The 23,411-nt window shown below is 41.2% G+C and overlaps 1 protein-coding gene across 6 annotated transcripts in view; it reads left to right on the forward strand.

Moving 5' to 3' along the window:
- sox5 (SRY-box transcription factor 5) overlaps window positions 1-23,411 on the forward strand; it is a 384,221-nt gene that overhangs the window by 96,533 nt on the left and 264,277 nt on the right. For 3 of the 6 annotated variants that reach the window (XM_043713394.1, XM_043713395.1, XM_043713397.1), the window contains exon 2: window positions 20,262-20,493. In XM_043713394.1, coding sequence (XP_043569329.1) covers window positions 20,262-20,493 — 232 coding nt within the window. Of the gene's footprint in view, window positions 1-12,102; window positions 12,663-13,216; window positions 13,354-20,261; window positions 20,494-23,411 lie in introns of those variants that run through there. The other 3 variants (XM_043713392.1, XM_043713396.1, XM_043713393.1) reach the window with 3 other exon arrangements.

A 23,411-nucleotide genomic window follows, 5' to 3' on the forward strand; every position in this document is an offset into this window, starting at 1 on the left:
GTCCAGTGCGAGGCAGTGGCTGGAGGCCTGACCCAGGACTCTTGGTGAGTTCCTGATGCCCAGAGTGCTGACCGAAGATGAGACTGAGGATTAGCGTGTGGACCGAAGGTGAGGCCAAGGCCTGGCCTGGACGGTGCCTGGATCCTAGCTTTGGCAGTCCGAGATCCCAGGAGCGAGCCCAATGCGGAGATGGAAGTCCCCCTGACATCTGCAGCAATGACAAGAGAAGGGAAGATTGAGCCACCATAAAGAAAACTTGCCAAAGTGGAGGAGATCGAGCCCTTGTAGGAAGTATGGTCCCAGCAAGGCTAAGCTATTTAGAAAGCCTGTAAAGTTAAACCTTTTAACTTTATTTATTTATGTTTTTCAACTTAATACTAAGAAGGACTGTAATATTTAACTTTATTCCTTATTTCTTTCTACCTTATTCTTAAGTTTTTATACTTATACCTAAGATGACACTGTATGTGGTGACATTAAAAACTTTTCACTGTACTCTATGTACTTGAGTACACATGACAATAATATCTACATCTAAGGGTTTTCATCTATGGAGGGCTAAAGGAAGCTGAGTACGGTGCATGTTTTTCATTCACAATAAACAACAGTCAGTTAAGTATTCAGAGAATATTAACATTCCGTTCCTATGAATCAAGCTACACTCATCCAGGCAAGTGGGGAGTGCTCCTTTCTTGTGTCTTGTCAATGATAGATGGGCTTTGGAGAAATCAGGAGGTGTAGTACTTGCTGCAGGATTTCTAACCTCTGACCTGTTCTGGTAGTCACTGTATTTATATGGCTCATCCACTTCAGTTTCTTGTCAACGGTAATTGATTGATTTATTGTTGTCACGTGTACTGAGATACAGTGAAAAGTGTTGTTTTGTGTGCTCTACAGGTAGATCGTACCACACAAAGTGCATTAAGGCAGCAGAACAGAGTACAAAGCACAGTGTGACAGCTGCTGAGGTTGCAATGATAGAGATCAAAATTAACATGCGAGAAGTCTGTTCAAAAGTCTGACAACAGCAGGGAAGAAGCTGTTTTTGAATCTATTTGTATGTGCATTCAAACTTTTATATCTTCTGCCTGATAGGAGAGGATGAAAAAGTGTATAGCCAGGGTGGGAGGGGTTTTGATTATGGACGTTTCGGGCAAAAGCCCTTAATTTCCTGAAGAAGGGCTTTTGCCCAAAACATCGATTCTCCTGCTTCTGGGATGCTGCCTGACCTGCTGTGCTTTTCCAGCACCACACTCTTTGACTCTAAATCTTCAGCACCTGCAGTCCTCACTTTCACCTGGGGGTTTTGATTATGTTGATTCTTTTCCTGAGGCAGCGGGAGATGGAGTCAACAGATGAAAAGCTGGTTTGTGTGATGGATTGGGCTGTGTTCACAACTCTGTAGTTTCATGTGGTATTGGGAAGAACAGCTGCCATGCCAAATTGTGATGCATCCATAGATATTGATAGCAAGAGGATTCATTGAGAATTCAAGTCAGGAGTATGATAAAAGTCACCCCACTTACTTGCTTGGATGACTGCAGCTCCAACAACACTCAAGGAACTTGACACCATCCAGGACAAAGCAAACTCACTTGATTGGCACCACATGCACAAATATTCACTCCCTCCACGACCAACCTACAGTAGCAGCAGTGTCTGTCAGATATCAGATGACTGCAGAAATTCACCAAGGGTCCTTTGACAAATCCTTCAAAACCCACTACTTACATGGTCACAATCACATTGCAACAGGTGTAGAGTCAAAACTAGACCAGACCAGCTAAGGTAGGCAGATTTCCTTCCCTGTGAATGCTGGAAATATGAAATAAAAAACGCAAAATGTGCTGGAGAAACTCAGCAGGTCTGGTAGCATCTGTGGAGAGAATTTGTGGGTGGCACGGTGGCACAGTGGTTAGCACTGCTGCCTCGCAGCGCCAGAGACCCAGGTTCAATTCCCGACTCAGGCGACTGACTGTGTGGAGTTTGCACGTTCTCCCCGTGTCTGCGTGGGTTTCCTCCGGGTGCTCTGGTTTCCTCCCACAGTCCAAAGATGTGCAGGTTAGCTGAATTGGCCATACTAAATTGCCCGTAGTGTTAGGTAAGGGGTAAATGTAGGGGTATGGGTGGGTTTCGCTTCGGCGGGTCGGTGCGGACTTGTTGGGCCGAAGGGCCTGTTTCCACACTGTAATCTAATCTAATCTAATCCAATAACAGAGTTAACGTTTGGCGCCTAGTATCGCACTTTTTCAGAAGAGTTCTGATGTTTCATGTTCTATTTACCATTGAAATTCTACCAGCTGCTGTAATGGGATGTGAACCAATGGTTTAAAAACATTAGGATGTGCCTCCTAATTACTAGACAGTGACACTTCCATTACATTAACTGATACATTGAATCATCAGTCATTCCTAACACGGTTGGTGTAAGGTCTACCAAATCATTTTGTTGCCCAGCAAGGTCAATCACATTGGGAGCAGCAAGGACAAGGTTAATGGTTGAATGGACACCGTAATGGTTGATTTCACATATCCTAGTGCTGGATTATATAGGCATGGGAGTCCCCAGTTTGGTTATTAGAGGAGATTTCACCTCAACTTGCATGGCACAGGGGTCATTGCAATTTGGTTCAGTATCACTGGGGCAGGGAATCATCCACACAGGGTTCCAGGATTGATTGCTATCCAGCTTTTTCTGCTAGATATGTAGGGTTGAATATCACATAAGAACACAATTTGATTTAGCTGTCAAATAGGCATAGTCAAGTAGCTAAATAAATAAGATGTAAGCCTTAATTAATAAATTTAGGTTGGACAATAGTTGACCACTTGGTGGAAAAACTGAAAAAGGCTATATTTCCTCAAGGGGCTCAATACTCAGTGCTGCTCAATCATTGTTCTGGCAAAGAGAGGTGAGATATGATGACTGAAACATGGCTGAGAAGATATCTAGTTATTTTGGTTGTTATAAAGCTGAGCATCCATATACTATGAGAGAACCCCTTCTAATTATGAACTAAATCTTAATAGGAAATACTCCAAGTCACTGGTAAGTTAACACAATCTGCTCCAGATGTATCTTTATCCAGGTCTGAGCAAGGGGTACATATCTATGTGAGTTTCCCCATTGGTTCTGTGTTGTGTCCCTGATCATCGCTGTTCTTGAGCCCAATGCCACTGGTAATGCTGAATCCAATTATAGCTATTTACAATCCAATATGTGCACCTAAGTAACAGGGTAAGTTGAATAGGTTATGGCCTTTTCTCATAATTGTATCACCTTGTCTATGACTGTACATGTTCAAATAATGCCATTTGCACTCAATGACGTTAGTGCACTTTGCCACCCACTCATGTTGACATTCAAATGCCAGACTATGGAGTGGATATTTCCTACTGCAGTGTTAAATGTGTTTATTTTTCTTTGGATTCTGCATTCTACGTTTCCCTTTTTAATTGCTTCTTGATCTCCTTCATTCGGTCTATATGTACAATTCATCTTCCCTTCTATAGTTTTATTATCGGATCTCTTGTCCTTCCTCACTGAACCTTTTGTACCTCTTGACTGGAGCCCCCCATGTGTCCTCCAGCCATTAGTCAGCTGTCCAACAGCTATTGATATTCTGCATGCTGTTGTTTGACATAAAACTTAATTGTAATTGTTAGAAATTAACTGAGTACTCTCCAAATCAATAGCAGCATTGTGCCTTGAGTCAGCTTTCATAAGGTAAGCTTTCAAGCAAATTGTTTACTTAAAGCATTTGAAACCAGTAACAGATGGAGTGCCAGACATAATGGACATCTTAGCAATAACTCCTTTCATGAGTGCCCAATTAAACAAAGGAAATAAAACTATAATGAATGATTGTATTCAAAATCACCCATACACGTGTAAACACAATGCATTGTGCAGTATAGTTTAGACATCAAGTTTATCCCTTTGTTATCATTATGCAGTCTCTTTTTATTTAGGGATGGAGCTTAGCTCCTTTTCTTGCCTTTCCTTGGAACTTCCACCAATGTTTGTAATTTGACCAAAACACACAAGATTAGCATAATCCGAGATTTGTAGAATTGGGTAATTAAACAACTGCACAATGAAATCCCTGTCATTGAATATTATTAGAATTTACAGATCACAGCTTGAACAGGTAAATCTGAGATTAAGTGTAGTTTGTATAACTATTTTATAACAGCTTGTCTTGAATGGCTACACAGATAAGTTCCTTTGGATGCCACAGGATAGTTTGTATGTCATCATTAGAAGGGATTAGTTAACTGAAACAAAAGAACAACAGATTTTGGAGCTTCCAGGTATTTATTTAGTGTTCCACTATATCCTAGTAATGTCTGACCTGATTGACTCTTTACCTATATTATTAAATGAAATTATCACTCGTCCTTTACAGATGCAGAACCATGACAATTTGTCTTGTTAACACATGCATTTATAAAACTTGTACTGTTGTACATTTCAGTTCTAAAAGTTTCAGCTTGTGCAATCTTACTTCTTTCCTAAAACAAATGTGGTTGGGGTTAACTGAAACAAACTTTTCATTAAGATCCATTCAAAACATTTCCAGCGGAGTTGCTATTAGGGTAAAAGATTCTGACTGTTTGACGCAATCTCTCCAAAGCCCCATTCACACTGCAGCTGTGAATTCCGGTTTGTTCAGATTTTTCAGCTGTTGCAAATTAAAAATGCAACCTTAAAGTAGTGCGACTTTCCCAGGTCTGTTGCAATTCTGCTGTTAAAAACTTGTCCCAACCCAACACACATTTAAAATTGGCACCAAACTGACATTGCATTGCATTTCATAATTTCTCACTAGATTTGGAGCCCCTCGGTGACTGTTTTGTACTGCAGCTAAAAGAAGCTCTAAAATTATGCATCATTAGATGAATTACCTTGCAATAATAACAACGAGGACTGAAAATGTTACTGGCAACATCACCTCTTCGGGATAATTTATCCCCCATCTCCTTCTCTGTTATTCCTGAACATCTTGTTGGGGTAGCTTGTGGTCCCAAATCACTGATGAAGATGCATTTAATCTGGTTCGTCAGTAACAGACGAATCCAAAATTCTTGTTTCTATTGTCTCTTCCCCGACAGACCCAAATCTGTCTATCCCATCCTTAAATATATTCAACAGTGGCATTTCCAACAACCCTCTCCTACAATTCTAGAAGTCTCACCACCCTTGGAGAATAATGTTCCTCACTTTAGTCATCAGGTGATTGGGCCCCTATCTTGCAAAACTGCTTTGTGCTTTGAATTTTGAGGCAGGTATCTGGAATTGGGGTCCAGTCCCTTCAAGAATGTGGTTTTCATAGAGGTGGGCTGGAGGTGGGGCATTTGGGTTAGTGGGTGTGGGCTGCAGTCAGGTGAGCACCAGATCAATGTGGTGTAGGTCACTGCATTTCATAGTTTGCAATCTGAATCCAGTCCAGTACGAAGTGCAAAAGATGCAGCAAAGAAAGGGAAGATTTGCATTTATGTCACAAACTCTGGCTCTCACAAAACTCCTTTTATAGCCAGTGAAAAACTTGCGAAGTGCCCTCACTGCTGAAACATTGAAAACTTATAAATTGCTATGCATGCAGCAATTTACACAAAAAGTTCAAACGAAATAAGTGAACAGATAATCTGTATGAGTCTTGTTAGTTGATGGATAACTATTGGCCAGCACAACAGAAGAACTCAGCCTCTTCTTTGAAAGATTGTCTTGGGCACTTCTAATTGTTACAGAGAATGTTTTAGGTTTCATCTGAAAAGCATGAGCTCTCTTCATATTGCATTGACATGTTAACCGTATATTTTACGCTCCAGTCTCTGGGGGAGGGAATCTTAAACTCAGAACTTTGTGATTCAGAGGCAAGAGTGTCCCCACTCAGGCTGCTAACTGCAGAATGAGGTTGGAAGGCCATGCACAGTAGCACTCTAGCTCAATTGTAAGGCAATTTGCAGTCTTAACTGTGGTTTGTGCCTTACTACTCTCTGAGGAGGAAAGTTAGCAGTAGCCATAAACCAATGAGGTGATGATTGGTGTGCCAAGTTGGTATAATTATTCTTAAGTGACTCGAGCTTCTTGTAAAATGCAAGGCCCATACAATTGACTTTGTGTAGAAAGTCAGTCTTTTTTGTAATTGATTTGAAAGACTATTCACAAACTGCCTTTTAATTCAGATGCATTCTAAATTACAAAGCAATTTGAGTTTGAATAGCACATGGTTCCTTTAATGATTTGAAAATCCTGAGGTTCAAACCCATATCATTCCAGTAAATGTGGTTGAAAGAACAATAGGTTGACTGGCAGGTGATGAAACTTTATCACACATTCATACCTTTACAGAGGCTCTGAGCACACCGTTGTACCTCACTACAAAGTTAAGGACACCTACGTTTTTAACGTGCAGCTGTTATCATGACTGGCTCCCCAATATATCTGAAACAGAACACAGTTAACTTGCAATAGCAAGATGTAGAGTACTGAATTCTTCCGGAGTCAATTTAGATCACATCAAATTTAAATTAACTTGACCTCTTTGTTTCGTTGGGAGCGCTATCATTCATTCTTTAGTGACTTAATTTGGTCATGCTTAACATAATACTTGGTACATATATACCAATCAGCAAACAGATATGTATTCAAGCCTCTGCTGAGTTTATTCACTGTAGAATTGCACAGAGATCAACCTTATGGTTGTCAAACCTTCTGGTTTAGTTACTTTATTTTTTGGAACCAGGTTTTGTCATGCTAAGTGCAAAATATGCAGACTGCCTTTTTTGTCCTTGCTAGACATTGTCCCCATCTCTTTGGGGGCATTTTTATGACATGACCCTCCCGACCTCACCCCCGCCCCATCCTCAGCAACAAGTTCAATAAATAAACATGTTGGGAGCTGCATTTTAGGATCTGGTGGGAATGCTGGAATTGTATCAGAAAATAAAAGGAAGCATTTGTTTTCTAAGGCTATATGTGAGAGCCTGGACATCACTCGGAACCCAGTTCAGTCAGGAAACTCTTCATTAGCGCTTCCCACACGTGGACCCCAGATGTTTCTATAAAGGAGGAATTTAGGTAATAATCTGTCTTTGTTTTCCCGATATTGTTTTAAAGATTGGCTTGGAAGGATATATGCCTGTGTTTCCAAACGGACTCTGCAACTCACCGGCGGCATTACCCCGCAATGAGTACTCCACAGCACCTTCCCATGTCAGTGCTAGAGCGCCTATCAGAAAGAAAAGTCAGCGCGGATCCATTAAACAGAGAAGATTGATATTGTTAATTAATCTACATTTTAAATAGTAATTATGTCATCCCCTGAGACCAGGAAACAGATCAAATTAAAAATTAAAATGTGATTCAATGCTCGGCTATGTAAAATAGTGATGCACGCTTTGGCCTGTCCCTGCCTAGTGCAATCTGCCAGAGACTTAGTAGGGAGGTGAGAGGCGGGTTTGCTGGTGCTTTTAGTGACTGGCAGTGCCACTCTGTATCCAGACGTTGGCACAAGGTAGTAAGTCATATTAGAGGTGAGCGAGCGGGACAATGTTCACTGCTTGTGTGAATTGCTGCAATCAATAGTGATAACTGTTTGCAAGTATAAATTTGGCGCTACCGGAGTGTCCCACTACCCCTCCCAATCCCTGCTTTTTTGGTGGAACAAGCAGAACTTTGCGTTTTGAGTTTCAACACGCCAGTTAACAGCTCTGTATAAAGAAATCATTTTCACATCATTATTTTAAAACAAAACTTTTATAAAGCTGAAAATCTGCAGGGAATATCTCCCATTATCCGTTAGTCATCTGCGCTAATTAAGTTTCTACTTGAAGTAAGGTAGAATCTGTTAGAAATTAACACTGTGTAGTTTTTTTAGGTTTGATCAGCCGGCTACAATGGGGAGCTTTCAAAACATACATATGGTCCTGCTAAGGAATTGATTAAGTGAAGTCCGGATGAAATTCAAATCCTTTGATTTGACCTTTGCCTGGCCTAAGAGGTTGCAATTTCGCTTAACAATTTCCTTTTGTTCTTTGTTACAGTTATTAATCCAACATGAGGCTCGAATTAATCAGGGTAATGCGTTGTTACATCTTTAATTCACAGCCCCACTGTTTGTGTCTTTCTTAATTAAAGCAGAATGGTAGCATGCTGATATTGGCCTCCCTTGCTCATCACAGAGGGAAAGGCTAAATGGGCAGGATGAGATTAGAGCAAGGTTCCACTTAATTGTTTTTTTTCTCTCTCTCTCCCCTTTTATTCTTTTTAAATGAAGGCTGTGAACGAACATGCTAATTCCAAACAGTGGCAGGTTCTGAGCGGGGAGTGCGGTTCCGCGCTGTCCCTCTAATGCCTTTAGAGGTCACTACGTTTTGAGGCCTCAGTCGTTTATTAAGAATCGCGGGGTCTCTCACCCCCCTCCCCTCATACACACTCCCTCCAGCTCTTATTTTCTCTCTTCTACCATCCCCCAGTGGTGCTGTTTGATGTGATAAAGGAGAAAAAGTGTTGTCTAACGCTCTGAAGGCTGGTTAATTTGCCTAAGCAGATGAAAACAAATGCGGTACATCATATTTCATTAGCAGCCCTTGCTTAGCTGCCCTTCGTTACTAAGCGCTCCAAGCTTTGCTCAGTGAAAAACAAAGCCAGTTCCCCCACCTTCCTTGCATTGTAAATTACCTTTCGGGCCTAACTTCAAGGGGCAGAGTCCAGGGTTCGGTGCTGATACAGTTTTGACTACTCTGTCTCCATCAGCAGAATGGAGATCATTATGCCGTCCTGCATTTGAGTCATTTTTACTTAAGATGCCAAACAATAGGCTGTTGATTGGAGGGACAAGGGGGAGACAATAAACTTTTGTATCACATAATAGACCACCATTTGCAAGCTCCGCTTTAGCAGGGCTCTTTTCTATTGTATTTTTTTGTGTACAAAAATGGATTTTAGGAGGAGGAATATTTTGCTGAGGTATGTCATTATTTTGCAAATTTCTATTATCTCATCATGTTGTCTTCATTGTAAATTGCAGCTAATTAGCAACCTAGTTAGGGCATGGGCTTTGAGACTCGCTTTTTCTCCCCCTGAAAGGAACACACAGATTACCACACTACAAGAGAGGAAGGAATAGAAAAAGGAGATTAATCTGGTTACCTAGGCAACCCTCGCTTCCATCTGTGAAGAACAATACATTTTTGTTTCCTTGGCTCAGTTCAAATCTGTTTTGTTTAGGGGAAAAAAAACGTGGCCCCTGTAACAATGCGGAATTCTGTCTGCCCAGCTTTAGCGGGTGCAATTTCACTGCAGGTTAGGGTCTGAAGGGAATAGAAAGGATGAAAGGGGAGCGCTTGAACACTGTCAAAGGTCGTGACCTCGCTACACAAAGCCAGGAGTTTTACTCCCAAATCCCTTCTCCTGAAAAGCTCTTAATGAAATAATATACTATGGATGTGAACACCTTACAGTTTTTTTATTAAATAACGACTCTTCGTTTTGAGTGGTTCCCCCTCCCCTTTATCCCCATTATACTTTCGTTCGGTCAGTTTGCGATCCTGATAGTTAAGATTACTATGATCAACTTTCACTATAAAGTTCATACAGCTGTTTAATTAAATCTTTTTTGTTTTGGCTTTGGCTGATTGATTGATTGGAATTGAGGGGTCTCCTCAGTCAACAGCGGAATATCTGACCGGTTCTTCTGCAACCTGTCTGAAACCCAAAGGTGCTCTGCTGCTTTTGACTGGGCAGCTTAGGTGGCCTTAACTGTTTCCCTGACGGACGGGAGGAACCCGCCTCCCAATTTGTGCAGGGGGTTTGCCAGTTTGAATGGGATCTTTTCAAGCAGATTGCAAACGCACCGAGAGCCGGGTTCAGATCAATCGCGCTGTTAAAAATAAATTGGGGATCGGACACTGACACTGCGCGAAGTACATCGTTTTAGTTTTTGTTAGTCCTTCAAAATAGTGGGACTTACTTGTCATTTCTACCTCCGCTCTGACAGTCCCAGCGCAACGCCACACAGGAACAGCTGGGGTAGACTCAATGAAACCATTGTGTCCACTTGCTCCTACCTGCACTGGGTGAGGTATACCGCCTCCTCCGTTAGTGCAGACAGAACCAGGCAGGATTTATCCGGGACACAGCAGTTCCTGTTCCTTTTTGCGATCGAATTTAAATACAATACACGAGTCTGCCCGTTCGAACCCAAAGACAAACTGAGTTTCAGCCTCAGCATTCAGTGCAAACAGTAAGATTTCAGCAGCTTGTCTGTGTTAAATATTTCAGCTCAATGCTGTCATCACTCTCACCGGTTCCAGTGGGTGTAGATTAACTTTGCAAACACTTTCTGTCCAGGAACACGTTGAGATTTTTCTATCCGCATAAGAGAGGAATCTGATTTGCAGAACTTTTGTATTGGTGATTATAGATGTTTTTTTTATATATAAGGGACTGTTTAAATTGTCATATATTGAAAAGAATGCTTAAAGGCTGGGTGTGAGGTAACTTGAAAGCAAGCATACATTTATGTGTGTGTAGATACTTGTAAGTGTCTGCTTACTTTGAACTGTGTATATGCTTGTGTGTAGGATGACTTATGTGTGTATGTATGTGTACATGGTTTATGTGCATGTTTATGAGTGTGTGTATATATGTGTACATGGTTTATATGCGTGTTTTTGAGTTTGTATATAGATGTGTACATGGTTTATGTGTGTGGATGTGAGTTTGTGTATATATGTGTACATGTTTAAACGGTTTGTGTGTTTGCGGACTTGTTTGCATATATATGTGTACATGGTTTATGTGTATATATGGGTTTGTGTGTATATGACATGGTCAACATGTATGTAGATGGGTTCATGAGTGTGCATATGTGTACATGGTTTATGTGCATGTATATGGATTCGTATGTATATGTGTGGTTTATCTGCATGTATATGGGTTCATAGTGTTTATATATGTGGTTTATGCTGTGCATATGGTTCAAGTGTGGACATATATATGCATGATTTATGTGCCTGTGAATATGGGATCATGTGGTTTATGTGCATAAATATAAATTTGTATGTGTACTTTTGTGTACATAGTTTGTGTGTATATGTGTACATGATTTATGTGCATTTATATAAGTTTGTGTGTGTGTGTATGCATACATGGTTCATGTGCATGTATGTGAGGTTATCTGTGTATATATGTGTGTACATGGTATATGTATGATTATGTGTACATGGTTTATGTGCATTTATATAAGTTTGTGTGTGTGTGTATGCATACATGGTTCATGTGCATGTATGTGAGGTTATGTGTATATATGTGTGTACATGGTATATGTATGATTATGTGTACATGGTTTATGTGCGTGTATGAATTTGTGTATATGTGTGTACATGGTATATGTGTGTGTGTATATGAGTTTGTGTGTGTATACATGTGTACATGGTTTATGTGTGTAGCTGAGTTCGTGTGTTTATATATGTACATGGTTTCTGTGCGTGCACATGAGTTCATGTGTGTGTATACGTGGGTACATGCGTGATGTGTGAAGCATTTATTTTCTCGCGTTGCAGTTGCCCCCAGAGAGAATATTGTCGCTAGACAATGAAAGCTTTTATCTCCACTGGCAGCAGCAGCCGTAGCCCCATTGACCAAGGATGGTCAATATTTGTCGAATCCTTCAGCGTAATTGGAAAAGATTTTGCTCACTCACTTTGTAATGGCTGCTTCGACTTAATGGAGCACAGGCGAAAGGGAAGGAATGTTTTGATTTTGGCACAATAAATATTTTCCTGATAAACATGAGGGCAGAGCGTATACAAATGATGACTACTGCGGATCCAAGATGCAAACTGGGAGTGCTGTCTGGCGGTCGCCACAACTGAGCTGGGGCAATTGACTGCGGTGTTGGCCCTGTGGTCACTAAGAACTTAATGTTGTCCAGCTGCAAGGCAAAAAGTCTGGGTTTTATTTTTAGTGTGCACCGTGCCAGCATGGACATGGGCTACAGAGACTATTGAGGCATTGTCTGCTCGGCTTCCCAGAATAGCCCAGTTAATCACTTTGGCTTTAAAGGGAATTTCCTCATGGAATTCTCTCAAGAAAAATCTAATCAACTGACCTGCAGATTCCAACAATAAAAGGCCCTTTTATTTTGGGCGGGCTCTATACTGTAGCCTTTTGTGCTGAGTGAACCCTCCCAGTAGGAGTGGATAGTTGAGTCTGTGTGTTGTGCGTTATGTGTACAGCCTTGTGTTTGCTTCCCACCAGATGCTAAAGTATATTGGCCACTTTAGTCTCAGTGCGTATATCATCTCACGTCAGGCTGCATTACCTGATTACCTCAGTCCCCAGTCAGATTGTACCTAGATAAGTCTCTGATATTATGACTTCCCCACGTTGAAACTGGGAGCTCTGCTTTAATTCTCTCTTTTAGTGGCAGCCCTATTTAGGAGAGATTAAAGAGAGTTTAGAGCCTTCTCTCTCTCTCTCTCTCTCTCTCGTGTTAAAGTTAACTGCTAAAACTGACACGGGGACTCCGCTCGTTTCCATGGAGGTCGGGTTTAAACTTGATTTGATGACTTTAAAAAATTGTTGCCAGTAAATTTGCACCATTCTTGGTGAGTCTGATCCTACCGAGCAATAACAGACAGAGACCGAGCGGGTGAGTGACATGTTGTTTACAGGTTTCCTCGGAGGGGCCTCTGCTGTATTTCATCTGTCAAAGTTGCCTTTTCTTCCCCTTGACAATGCCCGATTGTTTTTTTTTTGCGGAGAATACACGTTCCAAACGCAAGAGAGTGCGGTACTGGCTTCGTCCTGCCAAATTCCGAGCTCTCTCGCATTCTTTGCCCAGCGCTCACAAAGGGTCCATAACTTACCATCAACTGTGAGCTTTTTTTGTGTGTGTGTGTGTGGTGCCACAAAGCTCCTCTGTTACTTGGCACATAAGCATTTTTGGACAATGAGGAAGCAGCCATCCAGTGAGCGAGTCAGTCACGGTGACAGTAATGAACGGGAGAGAGTGGCTGCAGTATGATTATGTCTGGGGACTGAGAAGCTCCTCATAGGCAGTTACAACACCGCGATACAAGTTCCTCTGCAGGATCAGTTCTTTCAGTTTTTTTTAAATGTTTAAATTCCCCCCACTTAGTTATTGTTTCTTTGTTTTATTTTATTATCACTGTTTTGTTTTGGGTCGCTCTTATTTACCAACAGGAGTTTCAGGGACCAGCTGCCTCCGCGGTATGCAGAAATCGCCAGATTTAGTTTGAAACAATTGTTGGTGATTGTTTTGACAAGGTCCTACTTTCCAGCATGCTCAGTGCTCCTGAATTACCTCAGGAATTCCAAAGGTGAGTTAGAACGCGGGGAAGCGAAAGAAACTTTTCACAAAGGCTGCTTTCAGTACCCCCCATCCCCTTTTCGCCCGCTCCTACTAGTTTATGTACTGTCCAAAACATTCAAAAAGAAAGTTAATGATAACCTTGATGCATTCTCATTGACTCGCCTGAAAGGATATTTGAACTGAACGCACCGGTGTTTTAGTTTAAAAACAGTCAACAGTTTGTGTGGAATGATCCAGCACGGGAAGAGGCCACTCGGCCCACCTCTGCTGGCTCTTTGTTGAAAAATCTTTCTGATTCCTACCTTTCCTCCCCTTCATAACGCTACAAACATTTTCAATGGGTTTAAGGGGAAGCTTCGGTGTCTTTTCGGTATTACTGGTCGTGGCATGCCACTGATGTAAGAGTTTCAGTTGCCTCAGAGTCAATTGCTCAGCAGGTCTTACTCGGGTCTGGGGACTGACTGAGGACCGTGGCCCCATTGTCCTGAGCCATAAGGAAGGGCCATATCCTTCGGTGGCCTGGCTGCCCCTGCTGTCACATAACCGGTCCATTGGCCAATGTTCAGAACACCACGTTTTGAAAGATGAGCATTGGTCAGAATGCCTCAAAGCGAGGAGTAAATTCTTCATCTTCCTGTGTGAGCCTCCAATGCTCCATTGATAATTGATGGCAGGGTGACATTAAAGACTTTGTTCTTGCCTGCCTCTGGACAGGAAACTATGCTGGCAGCTTCGGCTGAGAGGCAGCGAGAAGACAAAGATTGCTTTGGTTTGTCCTAAGGAGCACAGGGTTGGCTGGCTGGTGGGTTATATTATCATTTAAAGGGAGATTTCTTTCACCCCCTCTTTAGGTGCTTGTTTCGCCTCGGATAATTAGCTGCATATCAGCATCCCCCCCCCCCCCCTCCTTTCAAAGACCCAAGTTGCCTGTGGGATAGTGGGTTATTTTCCCCTGAAATAATTTTTTATCTAATGCCGAACAGCAGCGAGAGGACCATTGCTTGAGACCAATGGATCTAATACCAATGTGTCATCCAAACACACCCACTCCAATCCTTGATAACTTTGCGTCTCAAATTGCTCCAACCTTGTCGTTTCTCCCTTTTTTGTTTGAAAGAGTTACTCCCACCCTAACGCAAACATGTAAAGTAAGATCGATTTAAAATTTATAATATGGATTGGGTCACTACGTTAAGTTGGAGAATTCACGGTAGCAAAGTTTTTCTTTGCACCTACAAAGAATGCTTGCTTTTTATTTACATATTGGCAAAGGCCGAAACAAAAGTTCCTATTATGCTACAGTTTAAAAAAAAATAAACAAAATCTAATGGGCGATCACATGTAGGCTCCCCCCCCCACAAGTAACTATTATTGGCATGTTCTCGGCGCTCTTCGGGAACAGCAGTTTATTCAGCTGGACTCTCACTGAATTTTAATATGTTTAATCCTGATTGTCAAAAAAAAAACAATCGGCCTACCCTCTACACGATCAAACGTGTTTAAAAAAATCATTGTTTTCAAGTACTTCCAACTGAAGACAGAATGTATCACTTCCAGCTTTGTACTTCTGTCGGGGGTATAGATGACGTGACAACTGTGAGAAATAAATGATTAGGCAATAACTTAATATAATTCCAGTCAGTGCACCTTGAAGAAGAGGTTTCAAACCAAATATTTGCAAAAGCTCTGTGAAATTATTAAATCCAAGTAATTGACTGCTATTTAGCTGTTTGGGTATGGCGACTCCTTTGGGATTTTAAGCATGTAAATAGTTTTCTTTTTGCTCATTGGAAATTATATACTTTTTAGTGAGAAGGCTTAGTAGAAGCAAGGAAGTCGAGAATAAAAGCACTTTAGCCATGCATGCCTCTGTTCACTTTTCAAACCTCACAGTTCCTTAAGTCTGTCCACTGAGGTCGGTGCAGGGATAATTTTGGAAATCCTGTTGCAGTTGAATTGGAGAAATAGGTAGCCTCCTCCACCAGAGAGTTGGGTTTACTGAAGCACACTAAAGGGAACTTCTAATCTTTTCCATTGTGAGATGCTGTGATATTTCAGACCAGGCTGAGTTGTCTTTTTTTCTTGCAAGGTTCAGGTGAACATATTGTTAATAGATACTTGATCTGCATAAAGGAGATGTGCGTATGAATATTCACACCTGTCCTGGGTGGGAGAAATATTTCCACATAAGTCTCCCTGGAGCCCAAGGTGAGAAGCTATATGATTCTGGAGTCAGAATTCAACTTGGTACAAATCGTCAGGAGCAAGGTCTCAATTAAGTGCCACAACTCACCCTCCGAGTCTGTGTGTGTGAGAGAGCATATGCGGACTGAGCAGCAAGATTGGGGAATGGCAGCTTAGGACCTGCTTACAGTGAGGGAACAGAAATGCGAAATAGGAAATGGTAAGGAGAGGATAAGACCTTAGTCTGTTTGCTGTTGAATTGCGAGATTTGGATGTGAATGTCAGTTGTGTAATACACAAATGCCTTGATAAATGAATAATGCTAACATGCCAGGCACAGCTTCTATTTTTGAAAGTTTCGCTTGCTGTGGTTTTGCATTGCTCAACCTTCCATTTTTGAAATCAAGTTTTCTATTGAAGTTAAGCATTTTGCTACCATTATTGTCCCAACCAGTTTCGGTGGCTAGCTTAATCATGTCTCCCAATTCCTTTAAGCACCCCTTTATTGCTTGATTCCTTGAGGATGCTCACTTGAAAAATGGCGGAAAGGACTTGCATATAACATGTATTCCTTCACCCCCACCCTTCAGCTTGGCTAGAAAAAGAACCCTCAAAGACATAGTCAGTGTTAAAACTTAGTTTTCACAGTCAGACTGGGCAATTTATACGGTTTTCTATCACAGTTTCCACAATTGAGAACGAAAAATGCTGCAGAAACTCAGCAAGTCTGCCGGCACCTGAACTGAGACAATACTGTTAATACTTCGAGTCTAACTTGACTTCTTCAGAATTCCACAGAATGCCTCTGTGGTCAGATTCTACCAGACCTGCTGCTTTATTCCAGCTCAGTTTTTATTTCAGATTTCTAGCATTCGTGGTATTTTGCTTTTATTTGATAGTTTACACAAGGATTTTTTTCCTCCAATTTTTTTCCTTGGTTAACTTCCTGTCCTTTTAACTCTCTCCTCAACTCCTTCTCCTCTTCTCTCTTTCTTTATCCATCCCTTTAGTTATTATCCTTAGATTTCTATTCTCCCCGTCCTTCTCTCTTCTTTCTCTTTCGCCCCCTTTGTCCTTCTCATTATCTCCTTTTCCCTCTCCTGTTCATCCTGCTACTCTCACTCTCTCCACCTCTTCCCAAGGTATTGACTCCATATATTTGGTACAGTTCCGTGGGCCATTTTTACCCAACCACGTAATTTATTATTATTCATGTGAAGCTGAGGGTGTAGGCAGCCTATTTGGCTGTGGAAGGTGCTACAGTTCCAGTCTCCACCTTGCCCAGTTGTCACACACCGGGTTCTTAGCTAGTGGAAACATGGATTTAGTCTCCAATTGTAAGATCCCTAGTGTTATCGCAGCTGAGAGCAGATGATTTCACAGTCAGGCAGCCTTCACCATTCACCGAAGTAACAAGATTTTCTTTAAGAATCCTTTTGACAGTTCATAAGTGGACACCAGATAATTACCTGAGAGATAAAGTTTGGGGTGAATAGGTTGAGAGATGAGATGAAATATGAGAAATGAATGTATGCAGCAGAAATCTCAGAACAGACCATCAGACTGAAAATCCTTTTTCTGTGTTGTAACATTCTACATAATAATTCTATGATCAGTGAGGTGATTCGATATTTTCTTATGAGCAGCTGCACCATAATCTTGTTAGTACAGTACAGAATGGGGTCATTCAGCCCATCGTGCCCATTGAATCTCATTACCCATTCTGTCCCTACAGTACTGCAAATTTTGCCTTCGAAAGGTCCCCATTGAATTTAGTGCCACCATCTTTTTAGATTGTGGATTCTAGATCAGAATCACACATGGCATAAGATAACTTCTTCATATCCCCTTTCTGGCCCTTTAACCCACATTTTTAAAACTGCCTGTCTGAATTACATGCCTTTCAATCTGTGGGAACACTTCTAAAAGATAATCTACTTTATTAAAATTCCTCCTAAGTTTTGAACACCACTATTAAATCTTCCATTACCTTTCTCTGCTCTTAACAATCTTAGCTTCACCACTCTCTCCACATAACCTAAGTTTCTGATCCATGCTCCCCTTTGCACCCTGTCTGATGCCCTGACATCTTTCATAGGGAGCACAGAACTGGATTCAGTCCTTCCATTGAGGCCTGCCACATGTTTTTAAAAGGTTTAGCAATATTTCATTGATTTAGTATAAGGTACCTCTCATTTACAATATGGTAGGAAACATGGCACTCAATTGAATAGTAGAATAGTCCTTTAATACCTGTTAAAATGATCCAACAGAATTCATCACTCAATGACAGATAATAGGGAAAGAATGCTTCCGGTAGCTATCTGTAGCTGCATCATAAATATATTCCTTTTGAATGTTGACACATTACCACACACAGAGTACACAGTTTTCTGCCAGTGTCTTTCACCTTAGAAAGCACTGCCGGGGTAACTGTGACAATTGCCAGTGCTACACCCCATTGTCCTACTGGATTAAGTTTTGATATGAATGGAGATAGTCAGTTTAGATCACGCTTATCCACAGGACCAGTCAACATTGTAGTCTGGGTGTAGAGTTTGCATCTGTTTTAGATGCAGACAGTGTATGGAGCCATCATTACTATGAGAGCTAATTAAACAATAACTTGATTGAGTTATATTCCTGGGCAAGAATATCTCAGCAGATCCTGAGCTCAGTGGTCAGCCAGCCTGCCATGCATAGCAGCATTTTTAATTCTGTGCGGGAATACTGCTCCCCCCTACTGTTGGTCAGGCCTTGGTTCCAGTGAAATGTGCACTAATGCTAGTTTATACCCACAGGCTTGAATGTCAATGTAGTTCTCATTCTCTTAGTATAGGCCACATTATTAACACATTAAACAACAGGGTCCTTTTTGTTGATGCTCATAGGCCAGACAAGTTACACAAGATATTTTAGGAGCCATTTTAACCCAATCCATCCAGTAGGATACTGACACATTCAGGTTGGAAACCTATGCTTTCACTTCTTTGTCGAATATTTCTCTCCATTGACTTCAAATGAAAGCAAAATTGAGCAAGGTGCAAATCTTCTGTTGATTTAACAAGCTTTACATCAATAGAAAGGAGGTCGTTAATGTTAGATTGAAGTCAAGCAGTAAGGCCATGTGGACAAAGTTTTAAAAAAAGAACAGCAATCTTTTTAAGCATCTTTTAAAGGCCTTAAGATAGCTCAAACCACCTACATAGACAAAGACATACATCTGACAGGTAGTCACTAATGTAATGTAGAAAATATTGTCGATATGAACAGTGGGATCGTACAAATAGGAATACAATTAATGACCCAATTAGGGATTTGGATGGGGCTGGCTGAGAAATGCATATTGACCCATCTTCTACTCTCATTCAAAGCAGCTCCATGTGGCCAGATGGGATCTCAGTTTCACATTTCACCTGAAATTTGGAACCTTCAATAGTGCAGCACACTCTAGGTACTGCAGCTAAATGTCAACCACAGTCGTGTGCTCCACGAACGCAACTCTGGCTCAGAGGCAGGAGCAGTACCAGTGAACCAAGCCTGGCATTTTAGTTATCCCACATTCAGTTCAGTAGGTCTTCCGATTATGAAAGGTGTTTATAAATATAAGTGCTATCCATTTTATTTGTTATGCTATTAAAGGAAGGAACCCTTTGGTTGAAAAAGAGAAATTATTTAATGTTCCAACCCCAATCTCTCTCTAGCACTCCTCAATCCAATTTACACATGGATAGAGGTTACGTGAAGTCAGGGTTGTGTTTGGCTGTGATGCCACCACAGTCAAACAGCACTTAGTGTAAAGTCTTACATGTGTATAATGGTTGCTTGGGTGATTTTATGAAGGTTGAGTGATATCAATCTATCCCAGCAAAATGTTAGATACTTGAAGGGAGATCAGGAAATTGACAGAGGAAAAACAAAATAACTGACAGTGGGCTAATAATAACTGAATTTGGTTTCTACTACACATGATGCCAAATTTGCAGCTTGCAGTACAACTCAGCAATATCATTCTGAGCCAGTTTAAACGGTGACTGGTTGCAATTCTGTGCCTGTCATCTAATAATACCAGGATTACGACTTTAAACTATTTTATTGTGGCGCAATAATGCCGTAGCTATGATACTGAGCTAATAGTCCAGAGCACATGAGTTCAATAAACCCCTACTCTCGAGAGTTTGAGAATTTGGATTCACTTGAAATAAAAAGTGACTGTAGAGCTGTCAGACTGTTGTAACTAATTCACTAATGTCATTTGTGGAAGGGACCTGTAGGCCTTATGTCATCTGGTCTAAATATGACTTTACCCTCACACTAACATAACTGGCTATTAACCAGCCCCTGACTTAGCCCAGTAAGCTGCAAAGCAGTGATTGAAGGATATGATCTATTAACACCTCAGAGGTAACTGGTTCTATCCTTGCCAGTGATGCCTTCACAATATAGGCCAATCAAATAAAAGGCACTTTAGTAAATTTTAAAACACTCCTGCATTTCCATAACTATCAGACTCTGGACTTTGAACTTTGGGACCCCTCAGTTTTTATTTACGTAAATTGTGCATTTGGTCTTCAATAGTTGACTCCCGTTTGGATGGATCAGTTAACCAAGATCTCATAGGCCACAACGATTTCACTTTATTGTATCTGTGAAAGGAATAGGTCATGTCTGACTCAATGGTACACTTGCTTCCTGAACTGGTTACATCTCAATTCTGTTTGCTTCCTGTAGGATGTCTTCCAAGAGACCGGCCTCTCCATATGGGGAAACAGATGGAGAGGTAGCTATGGCGACAAACCGACAGAAAGTAGAAGAGGGAGAAAGTGACGGACACTCTGCTTTTCACCCACCTCTTCCACCAAGTTTTTCCAACAACCTTCATACAGAGGAGCTGCACATACCGTCCACATTGACCAGAGAGACTTCATCTTGTGAGAGTCCAACATCTCTGCAAGACTCAGTGGTAGGTTGATCCTAACTGCAACATGTATACAATTAAGCAAGAAATGTTGTTTTAGCTGGATTTCATAACGATAATGTTTTAACAAAGACAGAAATGTATAAGTGTTATAACTTCTACCTAAAAGAACATCCATGGCTCCCAGCAGTGTTGTCATTTATCCTCCCAGCTCCAAGCTGCTGGCCAAATAAACCACATTCATTTCCAATCGTTAATTCCGCTTTACAATTAATAAACACATTTTCAGATGAAATGACAAAAGTCACACTCTTTTCATGCCTCTGCAATTATTTTTATAGTTGCTTCCACTATACTGAGGAATTTAATCTGCATTTCTAGGGCATTCTTGGAGCATTTCCAAGCCCAGGTTCTAGATTTCAGCTGATGAGAGCTGTTTTTGGAGAGTCCAGTCTCTACTTTGACATTCTGTGCCCTGCCAACACTCGGGAGAATTTTCCCTGTCGAAAATAAATTGCTAGTCCTGTCCAAATTGATCATAAAGGACTGACAAAGAAATGCGCTTAAGTGCTGAGTACTGTGTTAGACGATTATGGTTTAATTTGCTTAAAATAATAAAGAAAACAGAAGCAGTCTATAATTGGCGAGGGTTAAATTGAGAAGAGTACCTCTTTAGTAAAAATAACTCTGGTACTAAAACCGGTTTATGCTTGTTTAATACACGTCAGAAAAATGGGCATAACAGAGGGAAAAATAAAGGCTTCGGTAAAGAAAAAAAGTATTAAATTTGAGAAATATCTAAGAGGAAGTGAATCTAGTAGTACAAACAACATGAGTTTTTTATTTCAATTGCTGAACACTTTAAATTAGAAAACATTTGGCAATCCCTTTTTATCTTTTAAAATTCCTCACTGAATTTGTATTTACCCAGATAAAGAGTGTGATTTTTCTTTAAGCTGCTTTCTTGGTTTCATTGTCAGGTAGAGCCTGAGTTTGTTACAGGATGAAGTTTCCCCCTAATAATACAGTCACGTATCCATTCCCACTGTGAAGGTGGCCAGCCTCCCTGAATGAGCCTGGAAAATCTGCTGGCAATTTGTCCTGCATTGCGAGGACGTCTTTTCAGTCAACTGCGCTGAGATTTTCCAAGCGTTAAGCCATTAGAGTTAGCGGAAGTGCCAGTTCATCTGGGCTCAATCCATACATGGACAGAGCTGGGAAAACTATAGTGTTGGATAACTGTGTCTGCAGTTCATCATATTTCCAAGAGAAAAATATCAGTCAAGGAAAAAAGCTTATCCAACTTCCCACTGAAGGCTTTGTGGGGTTAATAAAACATTGGCTGTGGAATGGATATAGGATCAGCCGGTCATTGCATATCTCAATTGCAGCAACCAAAAAAAAACCCCATCTAACCAAGGAACATAGCATCTGTTTACGTTTCAGTTGTGTTGGGAAGCCATTGTGCTATAATGATAGTGATTCTACTTTGAAGGCTGGAAGGTCCAGGTTAAAGTTCCACCTGCCTCAGAGATGTGCCCTAACAGGTTTGATATTTTCTGAATCAATCTGTTCAGGGATGTTATTACACACCACCGGGTCAGGTGGGACTTGATCCAAGAACTCTTGGCTCAAAGATGGGGACACTACCTCTGTGCCACAAGAACCCCCATTCCTCTGAACAGCTGGATTAAAATAACTATAATGATTTGCTTGTTCAGCAAACAATAGGGTCGTGAAGTACGGGGGCTCAGTGGTTAGCACAGCTGCCTCATAGTGCACGGACCCAGGTTTGATTCCAGCCTCTGGCAACTGTCTGTGTGGAGTTTGCATATTTTCCCTGTGTCTGTGTGAGGCAGATTGGTCATGCTAAGTTGCCCATGGTGTCCACGGACTTGCAGGTCAGGTGGATTGGCCATGGGAAATGCAGGGTTGGAGCGATGGATTGGATTTTGTGTGGGATGCTCTTCAGAGAGTCAGTGTGGACGCAGAATATGTAGAGATTCTGTAGAGATTCTGAGTCTATATACAGGCCATTAAGTGGTAGAAGATTAATTGATGAATTTTCAGCTCGGATCTGAGCAGACCTGTTGAACATTTAGTCGTGAGTCTGATTCCACACCAGCTATGGGATCTGAGGGGAAGGGTTGGAGTGGAGAAACAGGTGATGGTATTAAACAGTTTTTTAAAAAAAAACTTGAAGTGAGGATGACCATGACCAGTTTGGTGCTGAGCCTGTTCCAGAATTAACAAATAGTTATAAAAACACAATAGCAAAATGCTGCGGATGCTAATTACCTGGAGTGGAAAGAGAATGCAATGAAAATGTTCAGCATCTTCTGTGCAAAGAAACAAGAGGTAACCTGTCCCCTTTCATCAGAACGGCCATGATTCTTGACTTGACAACACTTGACACCCAGACTGTAATAGTTCATTAACCATAAGGATGAACTGTTCAAAGAAAACAGGGGTAAGTATCCTAAATATTTGGGTCACTCTTCCGATATATTTGCAACAGTATCCTGGAGATTAATCTTTAATTCGTGGAGGGTCTAGGGCAATCCTGGAGAATTGGTGATTCTAATTCTGAAAGATTGGCTTCCCCACTGTTGAACCCAGCCACCCCCCCCCCGAACCAAATTTTTGTGGCTTCATCAGTGTGCATGTGTGTGCTGCAGCGAGTCACTGCATCGTCATGGGGTGTAGAGAGGTAGATTTTCTAAGACCTTAAATGTCAGGGGTTGGATCACATGCTGTGGTCTACGAAATCAAATTTGCACTATGCCAATTTGAAGGGAGTGTGTAGTTTTGTTTTGGGGGGTGGTTGGGGTAGAGGGTGTGTTTTTCTTTCCTGACTGCAGTGAAATTCTTCCTTGCTTATTTGTTTCCATGTATGTCAGAATACCCACATCATGATTTCTGGATAATCTCTGAACAATAACCAATCAGGCAGTGCACGGGGC

This window comes from Chiloscyllium plagiosum, chromosome 23, assembly GCF_004010195.1.
Source record: "Chiloscyllium plagiosum isolate BGI_BamShark_2017 chromosome 23, ASM401019v2, whole genome shotgun sequence".
Taxonomy (NCBI): Eukaryota; Metazoa; Chordata; class Chondrichthyes; order Orectolobiformes; family Hemiscylliidae; genus Chiloscyllium; species Chiloscyllium plagiosum.